General features: G+C 34.5%; 1 protein-coding gene across 1 annotated transcript in view; it reads left to right on the top strand.

Annotated features, from left to right (window-relative positions):
• The window catches only part of LOC111501935 (uncharacterized), a 61,516-nt gene that overhangs the window by 29,347 nt on the left and 7,827 nt on the right, over positions 1 to 24,342 (top strand). Inside the window, exons 5-10 of the mRNA XM_074174242.1 lie at positions 1,048 to 1,224; positions 3,750 to 3,946; positions 9,325 to 9,541; positions 16,995 to 17,273; positions 20,471 to 20,478; positions 23,211 to 23,418. Of these exons, the coding sequence (XP_074030343.1) occupies positions 1,048 to 1,224; positions 3,750 to 3,946; positions 9,325 to 9,541; positions 16,995 to 17,273; positions 20,471 to 20,478; positions 23,211 to 23,418 (1,086 nt within the window). The remainder of the gene's footprint in view (positions 1 to 1,047; positions 1,225 to 3,749; positions 3,947 to 9,324; positions 9,542 to 16,994; positions 17,274 to 20,470; positions 20,479 to 23,210; positions 23,419 to 24,342) is intronic.

The raw sequence follows: 24,342 nt of genomic DNA, 5'->3' as shown, positions 1-24,342 counted from the left end.
GCCGTTTTAGAAAACAACTGTCTGATGTCAAGAATTTGTAACTCGATATATAATGAATCAGAAGAAAATCGAAATGGTTTGTGATATATTATTTTCAAGATTCGTTTCTACACATCATCAAGGGTTTTGACAATTGTTTTGTTCGCTCCACCCCAACCAAGTATTCCATATTGCAGCTATGATTCCACTAGTGCATAATAGAGGATCCTGAGCTGTGTAACAGAAAGTATTTTTCGTAATTTATAAAACTTGAACAATAGTCCTCGGAGTTCAACTTTTCGATGTGTATATCCCATCTCAATACAGAATCTATAAAAATACCTAGATACTTTACTGACAATACTAGTTTGACATCTTGGTTATTAATTTTTATTGACTCATATGGGGGTAAGTACTTCTCATATGATGTAAAACAAATTACATTTGTTTTACTGATATATACTGTAAGCAAGTTCTCTTTGAACCACTGTTTCAGGTCTCTTTCTGCCGCATCTTTCACATTCAACCAGTTTTTGTCCTCATATATGATGACAGTATCATCAGCGAACTATATTATAGAACCAACAGTATTTAGGCTAAGGAGCTGATTTATATAAATATTAAAAAGTATTGCTCCAAGTACGGTGCCCTGTGGGACACCGCAAATTATTCTTTTCTCATCACTAACTACATCGCTAATTTTTACTATCTGTTTTCTGTTACTCAAGTAATCTCTTGAAAGATCAAGGGCAACTCATCTTATGCCTATGTTTTCCAACTTTTCCAACAAAAGCTCATGACTCAAAGTGTCAAAGGCCTTTGTTAGATCCACAAAAACTCCAAGGCATGCTTTTTACATATCTACATTTTCGTATATCCTACTTACATCAGCTATGGCATCCTGGGTTGATATATTTTCTCTGAATCCATACTGTTTAGGAGCAATAATTTTGTGTTTATTTACATAGTTCTTTAATTGAATTTTTATGACTTTTTTCCAATAATTTTGCTATATACAATCATAGTGTTCATGCTATGATACTGATGCTGATTCTTCAAAAATTACAGGAATACCTCTGAAACAACACTTACCGGTTGGACAGAAACTCTTTGATCATATCGCATTCGCTGGACTGAATTTTTTATTGAATGACAGCATAGTTATAGAACAAGAAAGAGCGGTTTCTAATCTGGATAACTTTGTGCGCATAAAATACGGAGAAGGAGCATTCACAACAATTCTTGGTGAGTGTCAATTTCATAGTTACCTTTCATTCGAATATGAGAGACTCATAGAGATGGTTCATAAAATAAAATAGAGAAATTCTTATTCAGTCCTACTGAAAAGATTATGGTAATGCATCAGTGAAGTTGTTACTAAAAAAGGCTAATATATACTGGGTAATTTTTTTTGGGTTATAAAAAAAACTGAGTTGGCCTGAAGATGAAGCGTCAGATTAATAAATATAGTTTAAAAAAACCTAAAAAACACGCTTTCATATCATATGAAACTAAAAAGTGAGAAAGTTTTAAAAAAGTAACAGACACGCTTCTGAAAAAAATCAAACTAATAAGTTGAAAATATTTTTTAATAGGCTCAAAATAATAACGAACGGAAAATACTAGTATTATTGTGAAAAAAGCGACGGCAAAAATATGACACAAAGCGCCCATGCTTTTTTTCATAATAATACTAGTATTTTTCGTTTGTTATTGTTTCAAGCTTATTAAAAAAAATATTTTCAACTTTTTAGTTCCATGTTCTCTAAAAGCGTGTTTTTTAGTTTTTTAAAACTGTATTTTTTTTTACTTTTTAGTTTCATATGCTATAGAAGCGTGTTTTTTTATTTTTTCAACTATATTTATTTTTCACATTTTAGTCCGATTTATTGTCGAAAATAATTTTATTTTGTTACTAGTATTATAAATCTTCAATAGACGGCGCACGAATGTAAAATTCCTCTCAAACAACATAAAGTTTGAGGTCTTAAATTCTATAGTAGTTGTGAGATGCAGTAAGTCTCCAATAGATGGCGGACAGTTGTAAGATTTGTTTCGAAGTAAAACAAAATTTGCAGTAATAATTTCAACAAACAATTCAGTCTTTATGTTTTGATTTGAAGTTTCATTCAAAATATTAATGGACAAAATATTTTTTTAGTGAATAATTTTATTTTTCGAATCAATCTTTTGATTTGATATGTGATATGTGTGTCAAGCACCTTAATTATAATTTTTCGATTTTTGGAAATATTTAGGTATATGAATTTTTTATTCATTTATTCGATAAAGTTTTCATTATTGAAATCCATATTCTGGTTTGCTTTCAAATAATCGAATTAGATTTTAAAATGTATCTTCCGTTACGTTCAAAACTTTTTTCTGTACTGAATCACGGGTAATTGAAAATATTTAAATATCTAAATATTTTATCTGTAGTACAGAATTTTGCTAACACTTATAATTCTTGAAATATGTTTTTTATTTTGATTTTTGTTGAACAACCTATCAAGGAGGTTACTTACAGCGCCATCTGCCCGTGAATAGATCAAGCAATAATGCCGATAATTCTGTCAATAGAGAGCTTGAGAGTCACAAACAACATACAAACAAACATACCTACATACATACATACATACATACAGGTGAAGCTAAAATAAAGCGTGTAAAAAAAGAAAAAAACAAACGCTAGGATGAAAAATCAATAAATAATTAAGTTTTGTGTGGCACCTGCAAATATATTTAGACGCAGAAATGTAATAATAATTATATTAGATATTCAAAATTCACTGATGATATCAGCACAGTAATAAATCATTTTAAGAAATTCAAGGTTTAAACCATCAGCTAGAATCTGTTTCATTTTTTTTAAAGAATGAATTGACACATGTTTCATTTCAATGGGGATAGCATTGTAAAGGATGGGTGTATTATACAAAAATGATGATTTGAACAACGAGATTTTATCTTTCGAAATTGAAATCTCAATTTTATAACGTACATTGATATTGTGATGGTCATGTCTGAATTTCACCTTGTTATACAAATATGAAGGTTTCTTCATTGTAAGGATTCTATGATAAAGGCTGCAGCAATGGAGAATCCTGCGTGTATCCATTGGTAGCAAACTAAATTCATATAGATGAATTGACACATGTTCCCGTCTTCGTAACCCATATATTAAACGCCCACACGAGTTTTCAATCAATTGAATACTTCCACTGTCAGAACTAAGGATAGCAGGACACTGAATACAGTCAGCTAAATTGATTAAATCTCATATCAGTGTCTAAAATTACCCCAAAACTTTTCTCTGAATCGCTGAACAGTAGTGGGTTTCCATCAATTTGCAGCGAGATTTGACCCCATTTTTTTCCAAATAGCATGTCCTTAAATTTCAGAGGGTTGATGCCAAGACAATATGTTACTGAAATTTCGTGTATTCTCTGGAGATCCTCATTTATCTTTCCACATGCATATTGTGTAGCAGTCTCAGAAAATTCCTTCAATATTTGGGTGTCAGCGTAAAAATTAATTTCACAATTTAATATATACTTATGAAACTATGGCGTATAGACCGTGAAAAGTAGCGGTCCCAGTATAAATCCTTGTGGGGCCCCTGAATTGACTGGAGTTGATATCTCATTATCTATCTTTACATGATAGAAAATGAAAATGAAAGTTGTTGGGCAGATAGAAGGTCGATGTGAAATATTTATATTCAATATTTTATTTATATAATGTATTTTCTTCAACTATTTTCCTAACAGGAGGCATGGAAGCGTTAGCGTTTATGAAAACCAATATATCTACCGAGTCCGATTCGTCTCATCCAGACATTGAACTGTTACTATTCGGCGGTGGAATCAGTGCAGATAAAGGATCAGTCTACAAAAGAATTTTCAGCATTTCGCAAGAAATATATGACGCAGTATGGAAACCACTGGAGAACAAATATGTATTGCAGGTAATTACACATTCAAAATAACAGTTATCAAAGCATTTATTGTCGAAATCTGATTTTCACCTTTCTGCGACTTCAACTTTTTAAATATAAAAAAAGTCGGTAAATCCTGAGGTTTTGTTGGGACCTACTAGAAATACGTTCTCATAATGTACATTTCGAATATGAAATATGTCACATATTCAATAAAAAAATTAATATCATTATTTCTGGCTAAAGAAAAAATTTAATATTCTAGACTAAGCATTTAGAATCGACGTGTTGAGACAGTCTGTAGGAGTTTTTCCTTCTTGTTGGAAGATTGCTCGCGTTCAGCCTATTCCCAAAAAGGACCAGTCGTTTTGCTATCAGTAAAATTAAAAACATTGAGAAAGTCATAAACCACCATATCCTCAAATATTTGGAAGGCTTCGACATCTTGAGCGATCATCAATATGGATTTCGGAAACAAAGATCAACAGGCGACCTTCTATCGTATGTCATCCATATTTGGAATAACGCAACCGAGAAACATGCAGCTACTGCGCTTGATATTTCTAAGGCATTTGACCGTGTGTGGCATAAGGGTATGCTGGCCAAACTTCGATGCTATAGCTTGTCGGATAATTTCTGTGTACGGCACTTCAGTTTCCTGAAAGAACGTTCCCTGCAAGTGGCCGTCGATGGATATCTCTCGAATACTTTCAGCATCAACGCTGGTGTTCCTCAGGGATCCATATTGTCTCCAACCCTCTTTTTATTGTACATCAACGACTTATTGGAAAAAACCAAGAATCAAATATTTTGCTTTGCTGACGACAGCACACTTGTCTCGTCATTTCATGTGGATTCCGGGACATCAACTACGGAGGCACATCTTCACCGGCAGCAGGAGTTTGCATATGTTGATGAGGATCTAGAAGTGATTTAGAATCTGGGTGAAAGTAACCAGATTCAATTTAATGATACAAAAACCCAGGCATCATTTTTCTCCAAGAAAATAAATGTCTCCGAATAATAATGATAATTCCACTTTCTGCTTGGTTTGTTGGGGGTCAAAATGCACACCAATATGTTTTGGCACAATAATGTCGCTGTACTTGCAAAGGCTGCTTCTCAAAAGCTTGGAACACTGTTTCGAACTAGAAAACTATACATATCTCAGCAACTTTTGATGCTTTATAAAGCTCAGTTCAGATCTTCTTTGGAATATTGTTCTCATGTATGGAGCTCTGCCCCCAAGCATACCCTGAAGTTGCTGGATTCCATCCAGAAAAGAGCCATACCCCTGATTGGAGATGCGAACATCACGTGAAACCTTGATAGCCTGAAACATCGAAGAATGGTTGGAGATTTGCCTCTCTTCTATAGATACTTACACGGGAGATGTTCAAGTGACTTGGCATATTTGATTCCACCAAGAACGGTACATATCAGAAATACGCGACGGACTGTGGCTGCTCATCGTTTTGAGGTTCAACTCAGTACACCCCGAACTTCACTGTTATGTAACCCTTTCATTTGGAGAACTGCGTTTACGTGGAATAAACTTCCTGCGAACGTTGTTCCAAATGGATTTAATATCAAGAGACTCAAATCCAATGTGAATCGCTACTTTCGCACAGGCACCGCTCTGAGAGCGCCTTAAGGATTTTCCTGAAGTGCTGAAAAGTTCGGATCGTATATAAAGAAGACACAGGGTATTCCAACGAAAACTTGACCCCCCTGTGAGTCTGAAAAGGGCATGTGATCGAAAATTTCACAGCAAGTCAATTTCCATTTTTAAGGATACTAATTCACAAGTGGAGTTCCCCAGGGATCTGTTCTTGGCCCGCTCCTCTTCGTTGTTTATGCAAGTGATCTTGCTCTTCACATAAAGTCCAGCAAGTCGTTTTATGCCGATGATACTAAACTGTATGGAAATGCCTTAGTCGAACATCATTTCCTTCAAGAAGACCTCAACTCGATTAGTCAGTGGTGCGAGGATTGGCTTCTACCTCTTAACGTCTACAAATGCGTTGTACTTCATCAAGGAAAGAACAATCCACTCCATACGTACACAATAAGCGGCCAATCGTTACGTACAGTGTCCTCACATGTAGACTTGGGAGTGACTATTAATACCGACTTAACTTGGTCTAAACATATAATATCTACATGCAAACGCGCAAACACACTGATTTACCTCATCCGCAAAAAGTTTCTCCATCTATCATATTCAAGTTCCATAAAACTCAACAAAACCTACGTTCGTCCAATCATGGAGTATGCAGGTCCAGTGTGGTGTCCTGTTCTGGTGCGCGATAGGGACTTGTTGGAGAATGTAGTTTCGAGCCACAAGTATGACTTTTGGTGAAGTGCGTCCAACCTATCCCGAAAAACTGAGGATGACACAACTGCTAGCTTTCGACCAACGTCGACTCCGTGGGGACCTCATCATATCTTTCCGTATAGCTAAGGATAACTATGCGAATCAGAAAGAACTTTTTGTTTTCAACAATGATTCGCGGTTAAGTGGTCACACACTCAAATTAAAAAATTCGCAACGAGGCAGAGACAATATTTTTTGGTGGATTGTATTTTCGAAACATGGAATAACTAACCCAACGATATTATCACATATCGTGATAACGGTGAAAGTTATCAATTTGAAATTTTTGCTATAGTATTGTGGAAGACAAGTATGAGTCATTATGATGGACTACCCCACATTTCAGAAAGAAGCAGGCAGGTGAACGAAAATAAAGAGAAGCTATCATAAAATTGTTAACCAAAGAATGATATTCAACTCTTTTTTTGTTAAATGTAATGACATTGTAGAAAACATTAGCTCATATCTTCCAAGTTTAAGAAACCTTGTGATGAATCATGAGACATGTATGAATTAAATACATTTTCATCATGATCAGAACTCGATATATACAGGCCGTTTTTATAGCTGATCCCACCATCGCTATCTCGGAAACGGTAAGACCTACAAGGTCGGGTTAAATTGGATAAAAGCACCCCATTTTGGAGAGTTGACATAATTTCTTTTTTGATCAAGAATATCAGTTGTTCTTCTTCCAATATTCCTGAAATTTCGTTCTTTTACCGCCTTCGTTTGGAATGATTTAGAAAATAGGCAAAGGAACTTACTGTTTCATATTTGTTATAATCTGATTTAAACCAATGTGCAATGAGACGTTTCACTCATTAGGTTTCACCTTCAACCTTATTTTGAAAAATAACGACCTCTTCGATTTTTGTAGCCACTGTTATATTAAATTCAGATATAATAATAATAACAATAAATGGTCTTCATTCAACGCGGCGGAGTTTAGCAGAGCGCTGTTCTTCCACTCAACCACGTTTGAAAAAAAAGAAACATTACACAAAATAAATGGCAAATTCTGGACAATAGTAAAATGAAATACAAATGTTTATGTTTGGATCACTGTTGACTGAGCAATTCAGTTTTAGGTTTACTTTTGAATAGCGGTAGTGATTAATTTTTCAATGATTCACTGAATGAATTAAACATTGTTGCAGCATGATAAGTCAAGGATCGTTTATAGATAGTGCTGTTATGATTCGGCATTTCAGAATTATTGGTAAATCTAAGGTTTCTTGAGGGTATCTGATGTCTGGGAAGGAGTTTATTTACCAAATAAGTGGGTTGTTCTTTTTTATCAGTTTGTGAATGAAACAGGCGAAATGCAATTCTCTTCTGTTTTACATTTTTAACTAATTCAGTTGATTGATTAAAGGGGTAACATAATCTCTATAATTCAAGTTGAATATTGGTCTGAATATTAGTCTGTACTTTCTGAATTCTTGGAGAAGTTATGGAATCGATACAAGGGACATCGCAATAATTAAACATAGATAGAATCAATACGTCTGAAAGGGTAATTTTGAGAGACCTACTAAGATAATGTCTGTTTGAATACAGATGTTTCAGAGTTCCGTACGACCTTTGAATGAGAGTATTGACTTGATGAACAAATCTGAGGTTGTAGTCTATATGAAGTCCTAAACATTTTATTTTGTCAGTCAATTCCACAGAATGACAATCAATATACAAATAGATATTATCTATGGACCTTCCACGATCTTTGGCTTTTCCAAAAATTATTAAAGATTTACTTTTACTAGGATTAAGGTTTAAACAGTGTTGCTGCGAAGTCTGAACAAGATTTTTTATATCATTATTGAGCAATGTTTCGTGATCAATAAGCTGATATGCTTAATCGGAGTAGTACAAGTTAGTGTCGTCTGCATATGCATGGATGTTGAATAACTCAAGAACCTTGGAGAAGTCAGATGTGTAGATAATAAAGAGAATTAAACATTGCGGGGCTCCATGATATACACTCATATTATCAGACTGACTACCCTTAATCATAACACGTTGCTTTCTATTTTTTTTTTGAATAAACTAATAAATTCACATGCCTTCATACTGAAACCAAAGAAACCAAGTTTAGCGTACGTCAGATTGTGACTCATGGTGGCGAAAGACTTACTGTAATCGAAAGACGAGAAAAGAGTGGCCTTTTCATTATCGGTGGCTGAAAAAATATCGTCGGTCATTTTCACCAGAGCACTAGAAGTACTGTGATTTTTCCGAAAACCAGATTGGTGTTCAGGCAGAATGTTATTATCAGAGACATAACGGTATATCTGACTGTAGGCTGCCTTTTCTACAATTTTTTATATTGCCGGTACTATATTTATGGGCCTCAAATCATTTGATGTCAAAGGTTTAGACATTTTGTTTATAGGAAAAATCATAGATTGTCTCCATAGTTCCGGGAAGATACTAGTTCCAAGGCATTTGTTAACTAAATATGTTAGAACTGGAGTTAAGTAAGAGATACATATTTTGATCATTTTGGTAGATATTTTATCTGATCCAGGGGCATTCGTTATTATGGAGTTGACTATCATGTTAATATCATTCATATTGATTTGATGGAATTTAAAAGTTAAATTTTAAATATGTACTGAAAAAAGTTGATGATGAAATTTAATAAACGAAACGTTGCATCGCAAATTGGTTTATATCAGATTATAACAAATACAGAACAGTATTGAAAGCTCCTTTACTTTTCTTCAAATCATTCGAAATGGAGGAACTAGAGCCCTAGCACGAACTTTGACAGTTTCAGTTTTTGGCAAATATTTCAAAAACAAACACTAGATCGAGAGTATCTAAAAAGATATTATTTTAGTTACTCAAAATAGGAAACTATTGTCCAATTCAATCGATCTTTTAGGTCTCATCGTTGACGAAATAGCTGAAAAATAGCATGTATATAAAATTGAAATGAATTCATTAAACTCAAATTTTTATTCCTGAAAACAAAATATTGGAGTGCCTTTATGAAATCTACATAAGCCATTTTCTTAATTTTCAGGTTCTTCCTATATTGCTGCACCCAAAATCGCATGGCTTCGTGAAACTGAAATCAACGAACCCGTATCACTGGCCGAAGTTCTATTCGCGCTTTCTCACCGATTCTGAAAACCAAGACATAAAAACGTTGGTTCAAGCAATACGTGGGGCACAAAAGATTTTCAGAAGTCCGTCTCTGCAGAAATACGGAGCCACCCTAGCTAATTTGTCAATACCAGGTACGACTGTTTTATCAATTTTTGGAAAGAAAGTTTTTAACTTTCTACTACTCCATCTTGATACAAAAAATGAGGGAATCTTCCAAAGATGGAGTAGTAGAAAACCAAAAACTTTCCCAAATATTAATCACTCCTAAATATACAGGGTGTTTGGTAGCTGGGTGCAAACCTTTAAGGGGGTGATACACTAGCCCATGTAGAACATTTTCATACAAACATTTTTATTTTCTAGCGCGTTTTTTATTTTTAAGGGAACTTTAATTTATTTTAGTAGTCTTATGTGTCCCCAATCGTCTAAAGTAGTTTGAAGCACCATTGTGTCCAAAAAAGTTATGTACAGAGCATTTAAACTTTACAAAAAAAGAAAGAAAATAAAAAATCTGACCTTTGATGCCAATTGAAAAAAATAATAAAGTACATACAGGTGTTCAGACACCTTTGAAAACATGCTTAGTTATTGCTCTTTCGTTTGAGGTATCATTTACCTAGCTAAGTCTTAAACTTTTTTAATTAGGGTACCTGAACCAGTTAAAGGTCGTAAATATGGATTTTTGTGGAATTAAAGAAAAAAATGTTTTGTACTGTAAAAATTTATTGTTGGTGTTCAAAATGTCCTCCACCATTACGTATACACTTTCTACAACGATTTCGTACTTCAGTTGTGGTTACTTTCGTTTGCATTTCCTGTTTCATGACTACCAGATTCAGACAGCCTACGATATGTGTTGGAAAACACACGGACGTTAGGCACCCTGCAATAAAATAACTCATTTTTAACGTCTTTTGAAAGTGAAAATGGCAAAATTTAACTACCGCTACAATTAGAAATTAATTTACCTGCAGTTCGGGTAACGTTCTTGGTACAAACGTCGTGCCAGAGATGCGTTACCATCAGCTCTGCCATACATAAAAATTATATCGGCTTGTTCATGACTCGTAAACTCAGCCATGGCAGCACACACAACAAAAAGTTCGATAGTCCAAAATAAACAACACCTGCAGGAGCGAAAGGCTACAACTGAACATGGTGAATTACAAAAATGGGGAACACAAAACCAACGTCTACTCGCAACTCGAAAGGGCAAAGAAGTGACTAGAGAACTTGTTTGGCCAACCAAACCGACCCGGCGAGGGGTCCAAGATGATTACTCAACTCAGGTACCTAAAAATTGATAAACTCAAAAGCAAGTGTATGGCTCTAGCATAAGGTCTAAATCATAACAACAGAATGCATTCCAATTAATGACTAGCTTCAGGTCAAATTCTTTGTTGTAAAATGCCACCGGTACCGGCCTTTGTTCAGTTTTCTCTTCTTTCAAGTTGGACTAAGTTTCTTATTATTTCATGTAAATCTAAAAATAATATCGCATATTGCTTTAGGATTTTCGTTTAAAGGTTTTTGAGCTGAATTTCATTTAAATTACTTTTTTTTTAATTTTTCAAATATCCATATTTACGACCTTTAACTGGTTCAGGTACCCTAATTAAAAAAGTTTAAGACTTAGCTAGGTAAATGATACCTCAAACGAAAGAGCAATAACTAAGCATGTTTTCAAAGGTGTCTGAACACCTGTATGTACTTTATTAATTTTTTTAATTGGCATCAAAGGTCAGATTTTTTATTTTCTTTCTTTTTTTGTAAAGTTTAAATGCTCTGTACATAACTTTTTTGAACACAATGGTGCTTCAAACTACTTTAGTACGATTGGGGACACATGAGACTACTAAAATAAATTAAAAAAACCGGACAATTCTGTTAAGATTCGAAGTTATTAGCATTTGATCGACCAATTTTGGGTTTTTGTACTAAAAATCGTTAAAGTTCCCTTAAAAATCAAAAACGCGCTAAAAAATAAAAATGTTTGTATGAATATGTTCTACATGGGCTAGTGTATTACCCCCTTAAAGGTTTGCACCCAGCTATCAAACACCCTGTATAACCTCTTCAATTCAAATGATTCATGTTTTGAAAGTGTCAAATTTGTGAGGGGTAAGCCACGTAACATGGAAAATCGATGGAGAATCATTTTCATGACCATTAGCCATATCGAATTGGGATTTGACAACGCAAAAATTTTTATTGGCAATTTCATTTCGGAATTCTTTGCAGGGAGATTAATGACTAGTCTAAACTCAAGTTCCCGAAGTAACACACCGGTTACGTCATCCGCCATCTTAAATTCTAGGGTCGATTTTTGTTTGTTGACTAACTCGTTCATTTTCAATTTTGCACGAAAAACAAATATTACAAACAATTTTGGTTGCCATCAATTTTCTTAGGACCGATATTTTTCGATTTATACCCGAATAGAGGGGGTTATTTTTTATTAAACAATCCGTTTATTTTCAACTAGCCACCCACCCCGGCTCCGCAAAGGTGCAATACTGATACTTAACATAAATTCACACACCACTAATTTAATGGTATGGAGAAGCAGTGTTGAAAAAGTAACTTTATTTTATGAACACACCTTTTTCCCCGTGGCTGGCGCTCCAGTTAAAATTTAAAAAAATCCTTTGTTATTGCACATCTACAACATAAAACAAACCTACATACGAAATTTCAGCCTCCCAAACTATAGCGGTATGAAAAAACAGTGACGAAAAGATAATTTTCATATGTAAACGCGCCCCTTTTATTCCCGATGGGGACGCCAAGTTGGAATATTTCAAAATATACTTTTTTTGCACATCTACAACATGAAACTAACCTACATTCAAAATGTCAGCCCTCGAAAATATAGCGGTACAGAGAAACAGTGATGAAAAGGTAATTTTCAATGTAAATGCGCTCCTTCTATCCCCAGACGTAGAGAGCCCCAGTTGGAATATTTGAAAATTCTTTCTTAGTGCGCATCAAAAACATAAGAAGATATACCAAATTTTAGCTTCCTAGTACTTACCAGTACGCAGAAACACGCATTTATAAGTGTAGATTTATTTTACGAGAAAAATTGTTATGAACAAACTCATTTGAAATGAAATCTTCTACAAATTTGGTTTCGTAGGATCGATATTTATCTATTTATACCAGAGAAACGGAGGAGGTAAAAAACTAGTGATAAAGTTGTATAAAGTTGAATTTTCTACAACATGCTCTCAACAAAGAAGGCTCACATTATAAAACTCAAAATTACTACACAAGAGTAGAGATGCAATAGAAATTTTAAAAAATGGGGATAATTTCAATACTTATGATGCACTGTTTGGAACTTTTGGTGTAGTAATGAATATTACTGGAGTTTTTTCTCACCACCAAATTGTTATTTTCAACACCTCGACACGTGTTTCGATCACCAAGTGATCATCTTCAAGAGGAAGATTAAACTGAAAACTTTCCTAAGCTAACGTATTTATACTATATAGGTATACCATACAGGTATACCACTCATACAGGTATATCACACCAGAATGAATTTTACAATTTGCCTTATCCATTATTTTACAATATGTCCTTATGTAACGTTCAAATGTTATAGCTATATATAAAACAATTTTCAGCTCTATAAAAATTAATTTCACAATTGCCTATCTAAATTTATTTTTCCAATATGTCGTCATGTAGTAATCAGTAAATCCAATAATATTATTTTAACAAGCTATATAGTATGCTATTTCGTATTGGTCCGTCATCGTTTTTCGTAATATTATTATGTTTACTTATTTCTACAGTCTCATAGGCATCTAGTTGTCTGTTGTTAACTTGTATAACCAATCTTAATGAACTGAAGTCTATGGAATGGTTTTGTTGCAAAATATGATGGGCGACTGCTGATTTTTCAGGTCTTCCATATTTCAAGTGTGCTGTGTTCCTTATATCCTACTATAATAGATCTTTTTGTCTGTTCATAATATTTTGCATCACAGCCCTTACATTAAATTTCGTAAATTCCAGACTTTCCAGATGACATAATAAGTTTAGGTTGAGAATGAACGAAATCTCGACTTTCAGAAACGACAAAAACCAAGATAAATACATATCAGTACCACACCACCAATATACGAAGAACTTTGGAAAGATTTTCAAGGAACTAGGTATGAAGGTGGTTTTTAAAACAAGTTATACACTACAGAGCCTTTTGGGAAATCCAAAAGACTCAGTCGAATACGATAGCAGTGTAATACATTTTTTATTATCAAAAAAGTTATACAGTCAAGCTTTGAAAGAAGTTTACCCAATTCGAAGAGAAGAGGATAAAAGTTATAGAACCTTAACCTACTTAGGCCAACCCACTACAAATATTTCAGATTTTCTGCAAAGCAAATGTGTAAATATTGCTTCCAAAACCAACAACAAATTAGGCATGCACATTAAGAATAATAAAGATAAAAGTTCAATTTTTGAAAAATCGGAAGTGTATAAATTATCATGTGGGTCATTTCCGATGTTTTATATAGGTCAAACTGGAAGGACCTTCAAAGCCCGCATAAAGGAACACAAATATAGTTTCCAGAATGGAAACATAAATTCCACATATGCCACTCATTTAATCACAGAGGGACATGAGTTCAACCATGAAAACAAGCCCCTCCCTTTGCAGAAGGAAGGTTGGAAACTTAACCTGTTGTAGAGTATGGAAATAAACAAATTCAAAAACTCTCAATATCTTATGAACGATCACACTGAATTGGATGACTCGCCATTACTCAATCTGTTCATTTCCACAAAAAAATAATTAGGCATATTTACAGTACTTCGAAAAATTTGATATAGTTAATGAATTCATACCTGACCTTTCCAGGTAGCATTCATTAGGCATAGGAGTAGGTGACAGGTTAGAGCAGTGGTCTCCAAAATTTGAAGCCTTCGGGCCATAATGATTTTTTCAGTTTATTCCAAGGGCCAATTTCTGCCCTCAACTATATTTCTAGACTATGATAGTTGCAAATTGCGTGACCTAAGCAAACTCACGTTTTTTTTTGCATTTCAATTATTATTGTGTATTGTGACACTTAACGACATCTAATGGCGAGATGTGGTACTATGTACTATCTTTTTCAGCTAGGTGGCATTAGGCGTAATTAAATATTTGGAATTACCGCGTTGGTTCGAGAAAGTTCTGGTTCTAGCTAGTGTATTCTGATCACCTCGAGATGACAGTAATAATTGCATATAAAAAGACTGGCGGCGCAACTGCGAGTTAGTCTGCGTAGGAAAGGCGAAGGAAGCGAAACTGTCTATTGTGAAATAAAGTAATACCCGTCAATAAAAGTATTTTGATTTGACTCATTGTTTTTATGTGTGATTTGTTAGTATAGAAGAGAAGCGAAAAATCGACAGTGAATGCAGAACATTCCAAGAAAAATGAAACTTTCAGTATTTTGTGATTGAGTCCAGTAATAAGGCGCTATGTTTAATTTGTAATGAAACCATAGCTGTTCTCAAAGACTATAGCATTTAACGACACTATGACTCCAAACATCTTCAAAGTTACTCCAAGTATACAGAAAATTTGCGGAAGGAAAAACTTGAAGCTTTGAAACGCGGACTTAAATCGCAGCAATCTTTGTTTACCAAAGCGAATACTGAACAAGAGTCTGCAACTCGCGCCAGCTTTCGTGTGGCTCTTGAAATCGGAAAACGTGGCAAACCATTCAACGATGGAGAAATAATAAAATAATGCTTGATTGCAGTAGCCGAGGAAATATGCCCCGAAAAGGTAAATTTATTTAAAAGTGTCAGTTTGTCAGCAAACACCGTGGCTCGGAGGGTGCAAGACATCGCAGAAAATATATCATCTCAACTGTCTGACAAAAATGGACATCATGAGTGGTTTTCTCTAGCATTGGATAAGTCAACGGATGTGTCAGATACTGCTCAGGTGTTGATTTTTATTCGCGGAATAGATAAAAGCTATGAAATGTCTGAAGAACTTCTTGGTATTGATAGTATTCACGGCACAACTGGGGCAGATATTTTCAAGGGAGTTGAAAATGCCATTAATAAAAAGAACCTTCGATGGAGAAATTTGAAATCTATAACAACTGATGGAGGCAAAAATATGTATGGTAAAAATAAAGGAGTGGTTGCACTTGTGTCAAAGGCTGTAGAAAATGATGGTGGTTCAAAACCATTAGTCTTACATTGTATCATTCATCAACAGTCCTTGTGCGGAAAATGTTTGGATATAAATGATTTACCATATCATACTGCCGTACGCTGGCTTAGTTGCGGAAAAGTCCTTAAGCGCTTTTTTGAACTTCGAGCAGAGATCGAAAATGTTTTAAATGAGAAGCAGCGCCCTTATGCCGATTTAGAAAATAGTGAATGGATGTGGAAGTTAGCCTTCTATGTCGATTTGACAAATCATATGAACGAACTGATTTTGAGATTGCAAGGAGAAAATCAGCTTCTCCCTGATTTATACACCAATATCAAATCCTTCAGGCAGAAAATGATACTATTTCAATTGCAATTACGTAAAAAATGTTTCACACATTTTGAAACATGTGAAATATTCAGTCACACTAGAGAGACTGAATTTCCCGTCAATTTTGCAAATCGAAACTTTGAGTGCTTTGAAGATAAATTTTGATACTCGTTTTTCAGATTTTGATGTCATTGCGAATGAAATTGAGCTTTTTCAAAATCCTTTTGATTCTGACATTGAAACCCTGGCTCCGGAAGTCCAAATGGAAATTATTGATTTACGGTGCAGTGATATGCTTAAGAACAAATATTAAAATTCATATTTGTTGGAATTTTATGAGAGTCTTCCACTAGAACAATTTGATAATTTGCATAAATTTGTTCGTGGGTTGTTTTCTGTTTTTGGTACTACTTACTTGTGTGAGAAAACGTTTTCCAAGATGAAGTACACAAAGAATGTTAACAGATCTCAATTAACCGATGAGCATCTTAAATCTCTTTTGATAATTGGTACAAGTAAAATTGATCCATAGCTACAAAGTATTGTCGGTGGAAAATCACAATTACATAAATCTTGTTTGTGTTTTTGTTTTACTGTGATTCATTTCAATTATTTGTAAGTTATTAATATGCTTAAACTTAGATACTCAAGTTAAGTTTTCTTAGTCATCATTTCTGTTGTTAAGTTTTACCTTGCAAGTAAATAAAACCGATTAATTACCATTCTGTGTTTTCTTCTTCAACTTAAAACAGCAATAGTAATAACAATTAGGAAATCATTGGCTGTCGCGGGCCAGATTGATGACAGTAAATCATTGGCTGTCGCGGGCCGGATTGATGACACTGGCGGGCCGGATTTGGCCCGCAGGCCGTAGTTTGAAGACCTGGGTTAGAGTATAAAATGATTGTAATTTAGAAGTAACTTTTAGTTTATGCTTGAGAAAGCTATTGTATAGCGAAACACGTGTCGTGGTTTTTATAAAACCCTTTATAGTGAAAATCAAACAATAAACTGTATTATTTGTTTTTTTACGAAAATATTAGAAAGAATTCATTATGTAAAAATTCATTTCTCGTTTACAGGTTGCCAGAATTTCATGTTTGACTCAGATGACTACTGGACATGCGCCATTAGACAAATTTCAGCAACCATGGGCGACCAGACTTCCACTTGCAAGATGGGCCCTCAAAACGATCGGGAGGCAGTAGTCGATTCGAAATTGCAAGTTTACGGCGTTTCGAATCTACGAGTCGCCGACGCCAGCGTAATTCCACTACCTCTGGCCGCCCATACCGCAGCACCAACTTACATGATAGGAGAAAAAGCTGCGGATATGATAAAAGACAGATGGTTGCAAAAGAGTTGAGCATTTCTGGTCCAGTGATGTGAAAACAAGCTTTGATAATTGTTTTGAGTTAATTTTTTTAATTTATTGACCTACTTGTAGAGTCTAGTGGAAAAACTAGATCGGGTTCCATATTTTGGCAGAAATGAGATTTAAGTGACATCTGCTGGCTAGTAACATGAAGTATTAACACACCCAACGACAAACGGAAAAAACAATCGAATAGGCTTGTTTCGTGCTATTGAAAACTATACTGGTTTGCTTATAGACTGATCGAGTTAGGGGTATATTTTATTTATCGAGCCTAATCGGCCCTAATACCTCTTTATATTTGCAGAAAAAAGAAAAATTCGAGAAGCAAAAGTTGGCCGCGTGTCTGTTGAGCAATAAAATTGATCGTGTCTACAGCGGTGTTGTCAAGTGCCAATTATTTTAACAAAAATACTAAGTTTTGACACATTTAAAACAGTACATTGTCTCATACATTCAAGAGAGAAAGCTAACTGGGTGGCAATACGGCTAATATACGTTGAGTTTCTTATTTTTGGTGGGTGGCATGAATGCATAATTGATTTATTTTATTAGGGTTAATGAGCCTTCGAGAACCATTTAATAATAGAGCTCGTTAAATTATATTTAGAACCATAGTTTTCGAGTACATTTTATTTCATATGGATGATTTTTTCATTAATTTAAACGTTAACACTTTTATATACACTTCCGTTAATAAAATTTCTGTGATATCAACATGAAAATGTCTACTGCCGGAGATATATGAAAAAAAAAGTTTTTATTGCGTTTTGTGTTATCTGGATCCCATGTATAATTAATTTTCCCTTCCAAAGCTTTTCTTGCACTTGCTCCTTAAATTTAGTTGTCGGAAGTAAGTGTGATCTAACTTCAAATCACCAATGAATCAGAAACTGTTTGTACGCTCCATCAATTCGAAATTTGGCAATGTTCATTATTTGTATTGTTCCTATTGGTCAATCGAACAAGAAACGGGACTAGGCCCGTGACGTCACGGGCCTAGAAAATTTGATTTCTAGTAATTTATTACGGAAAACCAACGCTATTTAAAGGGCTGAAACAAAGTGCACTATTTTTCAATTTGAAATTACTACTATATGAACTGTAAAACAAAAATCATGAAACAAGCCCATCCAAATTCCAGAAAGGTCTGTAGACTTTGAACCTGAGATTCAGTTTTCATCAGAATCTATTGAAATGAAATCTCATCGTTTTCCATTGGACCCCTTGTATTTATTTCAATTAACTAATGTATTCATTGAACATATCAAGAAATATCCAGAATATATTTCATTTATTTTGTATTTCTGAAATTATATGAACTGAAACGATTTTAGGCCTCTAGTTAGTTAACAAACAAGTCATTCTAATGATGGAAAATCAGTAACCAAAAGTGAAAACTATCGAGAAGAGATACATACGTATAAGGAAATAAACATTTTGAAATAAATTTCGATATAATTCAATATCCAGCGTGGTATTAGCGGGAGTAGAATTTGTTTTCCGACAGACGTTTAACAGATCCTACTGTGTATATAGTTGTGAGAGATTAATATTTCGAAATTTACTTCGAAATGTCACACATCACAGAGTATGCATTTTCATAAATTCATAAAAAGATGTTTCCATTAATATATTCTTCAACTCGTGTTTAAATGAAGACAATTTACTTATATATTTAAATTTTTCTGAATTAACTTTTCTTGTTGCTGAATATACATGAAAATGTTTTATTTTTGTTGTTCCGTAACCATGAATATCCAAATTGCGAGTAAAAGTGTCCTTATTTTCTTTGATACAATAAAAGACGAAAAAAATTAGGACTCTACAGGAACTTGAACAGAAGTAAAAAAGAATATAATATTTCGATTTTCGATACTAAATTCATTATCTGAATTCCATTAATGTTTATGTTAAGGCGTGAAATTATTACTGAAAATTTACGTCAAACCATATTGTTCTAAATAGTTAGAAATACTTCCGACTAGATTATTATCGATCAAGAATAAGGACTGTCAAAAATTACTGGTCACAAGGATCTGATATGATAATGATCGGCATTGATCTCTTCGGCAAATCACCTCCACAATCGTACCGAGAATGTCAGATAAAAGTTTCCCGCAATGGAGTGGTGGGCTTGGCCCTAGGAACGATTTACATAAATCTAGTTACTTGCATCGACAATTATTCACAATGAACTGAACGTTCTTACGAGTTCTAATAACAAAAAAAACTGCAGTGAAGTTTACAGTGTAACGTTCAACGCCAATTAAAATTAACAAAAAGGTATGTACAGAAACAAAAACTATCGAAATGATTTCACTGACAATCTATATCCAGGAATGAAGAGTGAAACTTTGGTAACCCTATCGAAAAACTGAAAAAATATTGAAACAAAAATTCAGAAGTTTACTACAAGTTTACTCGATACCAAATGTTGCTTTACCATTATAGTGATCATCGATTATATCATCGAATGTCAATACTGAAACACTGAGGTGATGACTTGTTCGATTGATGACTTATTCATTTTCACACACTACACCTTATGATTTGATCTTCACAAACTATTTTAAAAAATATCACATGTTTTGGTATCACAATAGCTTTATCGTAGTGAATATGTTACTCAGGATCAAATCGTAAGGTGTTGTTTTGTCAAATTACTATGAATTTTCATCTAGTAATGGCATCGTCCATATATGGACGATGGTAATGGCCGAGTTAATCAGAAAAAAACCCTATTTATTTTTTGGAAATTCATATTGAATATACGATAAAGAAAATTACTTTTGTCTGATTTCTGCTGAGTTTTTTATTTGTTGTGACCGATTTCGGTTTGTTGAACCATTTTGTCATGCATTTGACGAACAAGTCCTTAAATATACAAAAATACAGTTAATATGATTTTTGGTACGAGTAGTAGGTACCTGAAATAACAAATTTTACCTGAATTATCAATAACAATACTAAAACATTAACTATTCAACTATTATAACATACCATCATTATAACTATTGATCCAAAAACCTAGTTATGGATTTCTCCAACCACCAATGGATCCTGAATTAGTTGTCAAAACCACAAATTCGAAAGTGGGGAGATGCTTAACTCTAGTTGGCTGCTTAGTTATATTTAGAAAAATTTACATTTTCGGCGTTCATCTGGTGAGTGATCTTTCAGGTCAGATGGTGAGAGTACGGATCTGCCAAACACTAAAAACTTTATTCGGTCCCCAGCGGGGCAGGCACAAAGTATATGCTCTGTTGTTTCATCGTTAATGAGGAAGTCGGATAATCAAGATGCAAGATTCCCACCTTGATATCCGCGACAATCTTTCCATATGAGGGTTTTTGCATATCAGCTACACCTGCCTTAGATTCAACCGTGCAGGGCTTTTTCGCCTCTGGTTTTGGTGAATCATCAGTTGAGCACAACCGTTTGCTAACCTGCTCATGGGAGGTTTGTTCCTCCACCTGAGACAGATTCTACGTACGCCGCTCAAGAATGTGGTGCAAGGCGGATTAATAAGGTATCCAGCTCTTGAGGAGACGACTAAGTCGTTTCCTGGCTGCACCACCAAACCTTTTTTTAGGTTCAGTTATTGGATCAATATTTGGAGAGTTGAGAAGCTCTCGCTCCTGATCTAAATTTACAGAGAGGTCAGTTGGAGTTGTAAGCTAGACATTAAACTCAGCGTCAGAAAGAATTTTTAAGTTTACTATATCTATCGAAGTCCCACGAGTAGCTAGAGAAAGAAAGTCAATTACGGCAGAACCCCGTATTACCGTGACAAGGCGATGTTACGACGAGAGGGCGCGCGGTATCTCGAAGGTTCCGTAGATACAGCTGATAGGCTCTGTGTCATTCATTCTCTCGGCACGGATACACACACCTTAGGATTAAGACATCGTTGGGATGCCATTCAGTTAGGGAATAGCAGAACCACAAGTGATTCTGTCATTCATGTATCCAGCGGGGCTACGTGGAAGCAGGCATCCGATGGCCGGTTTGCTCAACCCCCACTAAACCCCCACTAAAAATTGCGACTCAAATTTTATTAAATAATATTCATGCTTTCTATCCAGATCCAGACTTTCCACAACACACGCCATCAATAAACTGATAGAATTTGTAACTAGAGCCTTTGAAAACAACGAGTACACTCATATCGGCCTTCGATTGCATCTCTCCTAATATTCTTTTGGAGAAATTAAACTCATATAACTTTCACCAGAATAGTATTGAAATGATTCGATCATATTTAACAGACCGAACTCAATATGTCAAGATTGAAAACACCACATCAAACTCTAGACCTACTACGTATGGTGTTCCTCAAGGCTCCATATTGGGACCTATTCTCTTTCTTATCTTTATTAATGACCTGCCACTCGCTTCACCACAATCCAAATGTGTACTCTACGCAGATGACACGACTGTGATCCATTCTGACAGAAATCCAAACAGACTTAAGCAAACAGTAGATGACTCTAATTCTATCATACATGAGTGGTTTCTAGCAAACAAACTGAAGGTAAACGACAGCAAAACTGAAAATATCATACTCTCTTTACGAAACACCGAAAATTTCTCTTGCTCAGAGTCGGTGAAATTCCTAGGAATCTATATAGACACTAAATTGTCATGGCATCATCACAGAGAAAACATCTGCAAAAAACTATCTTCTCACATCCATCTAATACGCACCCTATCTCAAACAGTGAACAACGCCACACTTCTCTCCGCTTATCATGCATTTATCCATTCCTCTTTATCATACGCAATCATTTCTTGGGGACACTCTCCACACGCTGCAGAAGTCTTCGGCATGCAAAGAAAATCTATAAGGGTACTGTCAGGCTTGAAGTACAGAGATGACTGCAAGAACTCCTTCAAAGTTCTACAAATACTTACAGTTCCCAGCTCTTACATTTTCCAGTGCCTTATATATATTCAAACCAACTTACATAAATACACAAGTCACTCTGACATACATAATCACCACACCAGAAGTTCCAAAAACATATACATAGATTATCAGAGAGTCGCAATGGAATCAACTACTATGCTCCAAAATTTTTCAATGCTCTACCCGAATCGATTAAGAATGCACATTTGAACACATTTAAGGTCCAAATTAAGCAACTGTTACTCAGGGGTGCCTTTCACGATTTTAACGAATTTTTAAATGCTGATTTTACAAAGATTTGTGAACTGTAGTATTTACAAGTTTTTTTGTACTTTGTATTACTATATATCCTTTCCTGACTTGTGTAAACATTTTTATTGTCATCACACCAATAAAGAATTATTATTAACTAAGGTTTCTTCAAGAATTAGAATGGTTGAATAGAACAGCTTTTTGTCTGAATACCACAAACTCCTATAGCTTTGAAATGTATATTTCAGAAGGAATATGAACATGGAAATAGGAATAGAATAACTTTTAATTTTGATGAGCGACGAATCTAAACGGTATATTGGTAAATATACCCTATGCATTTATATCTAAAACTTTTTTATGGAACACTTTTGGATAGTTCGCTGCCGCTGAAACTTTTAATTGGAGCACGATGTGACCACACTGTATATGAAGTTGGAGAAAGTGATTTGAAAAAACTCCATTGTTTATTGCAGATATAACTGTAACACGGAATGCTTGTTATATGATTTTTCCTATTCATTCTCCACTCAAGGCAAAATGACTCATAAATTCTCAGTACCTACACATTCCACCTTGAATTTACCATACAAGCGAACAATCTCGTTAATACTGAACTGAGTATATCAAATATGAGTTGTTAAAATAAATTGGTTAAAATATAAGCACTTGATTGATGTTCTAACATGTTCAATAACAATGCATTTGTCTTTCTTCAAACGGAATATCGCGGAAAATGAATCACTGTACTTTTTTCAGAATCGGCGAAACATGTTTATGAAAGGCAATCTGCTTTTCCTCCTACCTTTGATAGCAAATATACAAGCCTCTCCTTTTGAACTAACAGAAGCATATATTGAGGGCTTTTCTCAAGGTCTCCAAGAACTGAAAAAAAATTCTGAAGAGTATGAATACCAAGAGGAAAACTTCGTCGCTGAAATGTACGACTCGAAACAATCTCTGACTGGTGAGTTCGAACAAAATAGAACTGATAAATTAATTTCAATTTGATTGTTTTAATATTTCGTCTTACAAGTTCACCTTTTCCTATTCAATTTGCGACATTCCATTTTGTCCATTTCATTTACCTAATACTGTTTGCGAGACAATCTGAATACAAAAAATACTCAATTTGCCAATTTTGAATTGTCGATTATAACATACCAATTATTTAAAAATGTATTTTCGCCATATTTTCACACATCTAGAATTCCTCTAAGCAGTATGCAGTCTATTTAAAGCCAATATTGTTTGCTTGATAATTTGCTTGAATATTATCGTCATTCATAGGAAATTCAAAAGATCTGTTGAGTATATCTTTTGCTTCTTCCTGGACTTTGTTATTCCCTAATATAAATCAGTTCAATTATTTTCTTCGTGATAATTAGGCTGCATGTGATTGAAAGGTTAGAAATTTCAATTTCTCTCTTATGCTGGCTTTTATTTAGTCATCGATGATTATTAGAGTGATGTAAAGATTGCTAATTCCCTAAATTAAATATTCAACAACTTATTTTTTTGATATCATTGTTTTAGGAGGAAATTCTGCATCCTCCCTGTTTTAGGTTAGACCACTGAATTCCTTTTTTTTATTGTAATTTAAAGTCATCGTTTAAATCGAGTAATGTCACAGACTTTCCTCTAATTAACGAGAATTTGCTGTGAGTATATTTTTGTCAGGTTCGATTTATTTTCAAAATCGAATTTTACACTAATTCACCTACTGCCAGTAATATAGTTATGCTTTGCATGCCTCTTTCATCGGGCACCTTGTGAAAATCAGTATCCACTCCGTGTAAAATTTTCAGATAATTGGCATTTGATTCCTGTGGAATATCTTCTACATTGATATACCTGTTGCTGCACTGAGATTATCAGTATCATCAGGAAG

Source organism: Leptinotarsa decemlineata, unplaced genomic scaffold, assembly GCF_025532065.1.
Source record: "Leptinotarsa decemlineata unplaced genomic scaffold, Ldec_3_MD MMD2_tig00000505_RagTag_RagTag, whole genome shotgun sequence".
Classification (NCBI taxonomy): Eukaryota; Metazoa; Arthropoda; class Insecta; order Coleoptera; family Chrysomelidae; genus Leptinotarsa; species Leptinotarsa decemlineata.
Note: the sequence above shows the minus strand (reverse complement) of the source record. Positions and strands in the feature narration are given on the sequence as shown.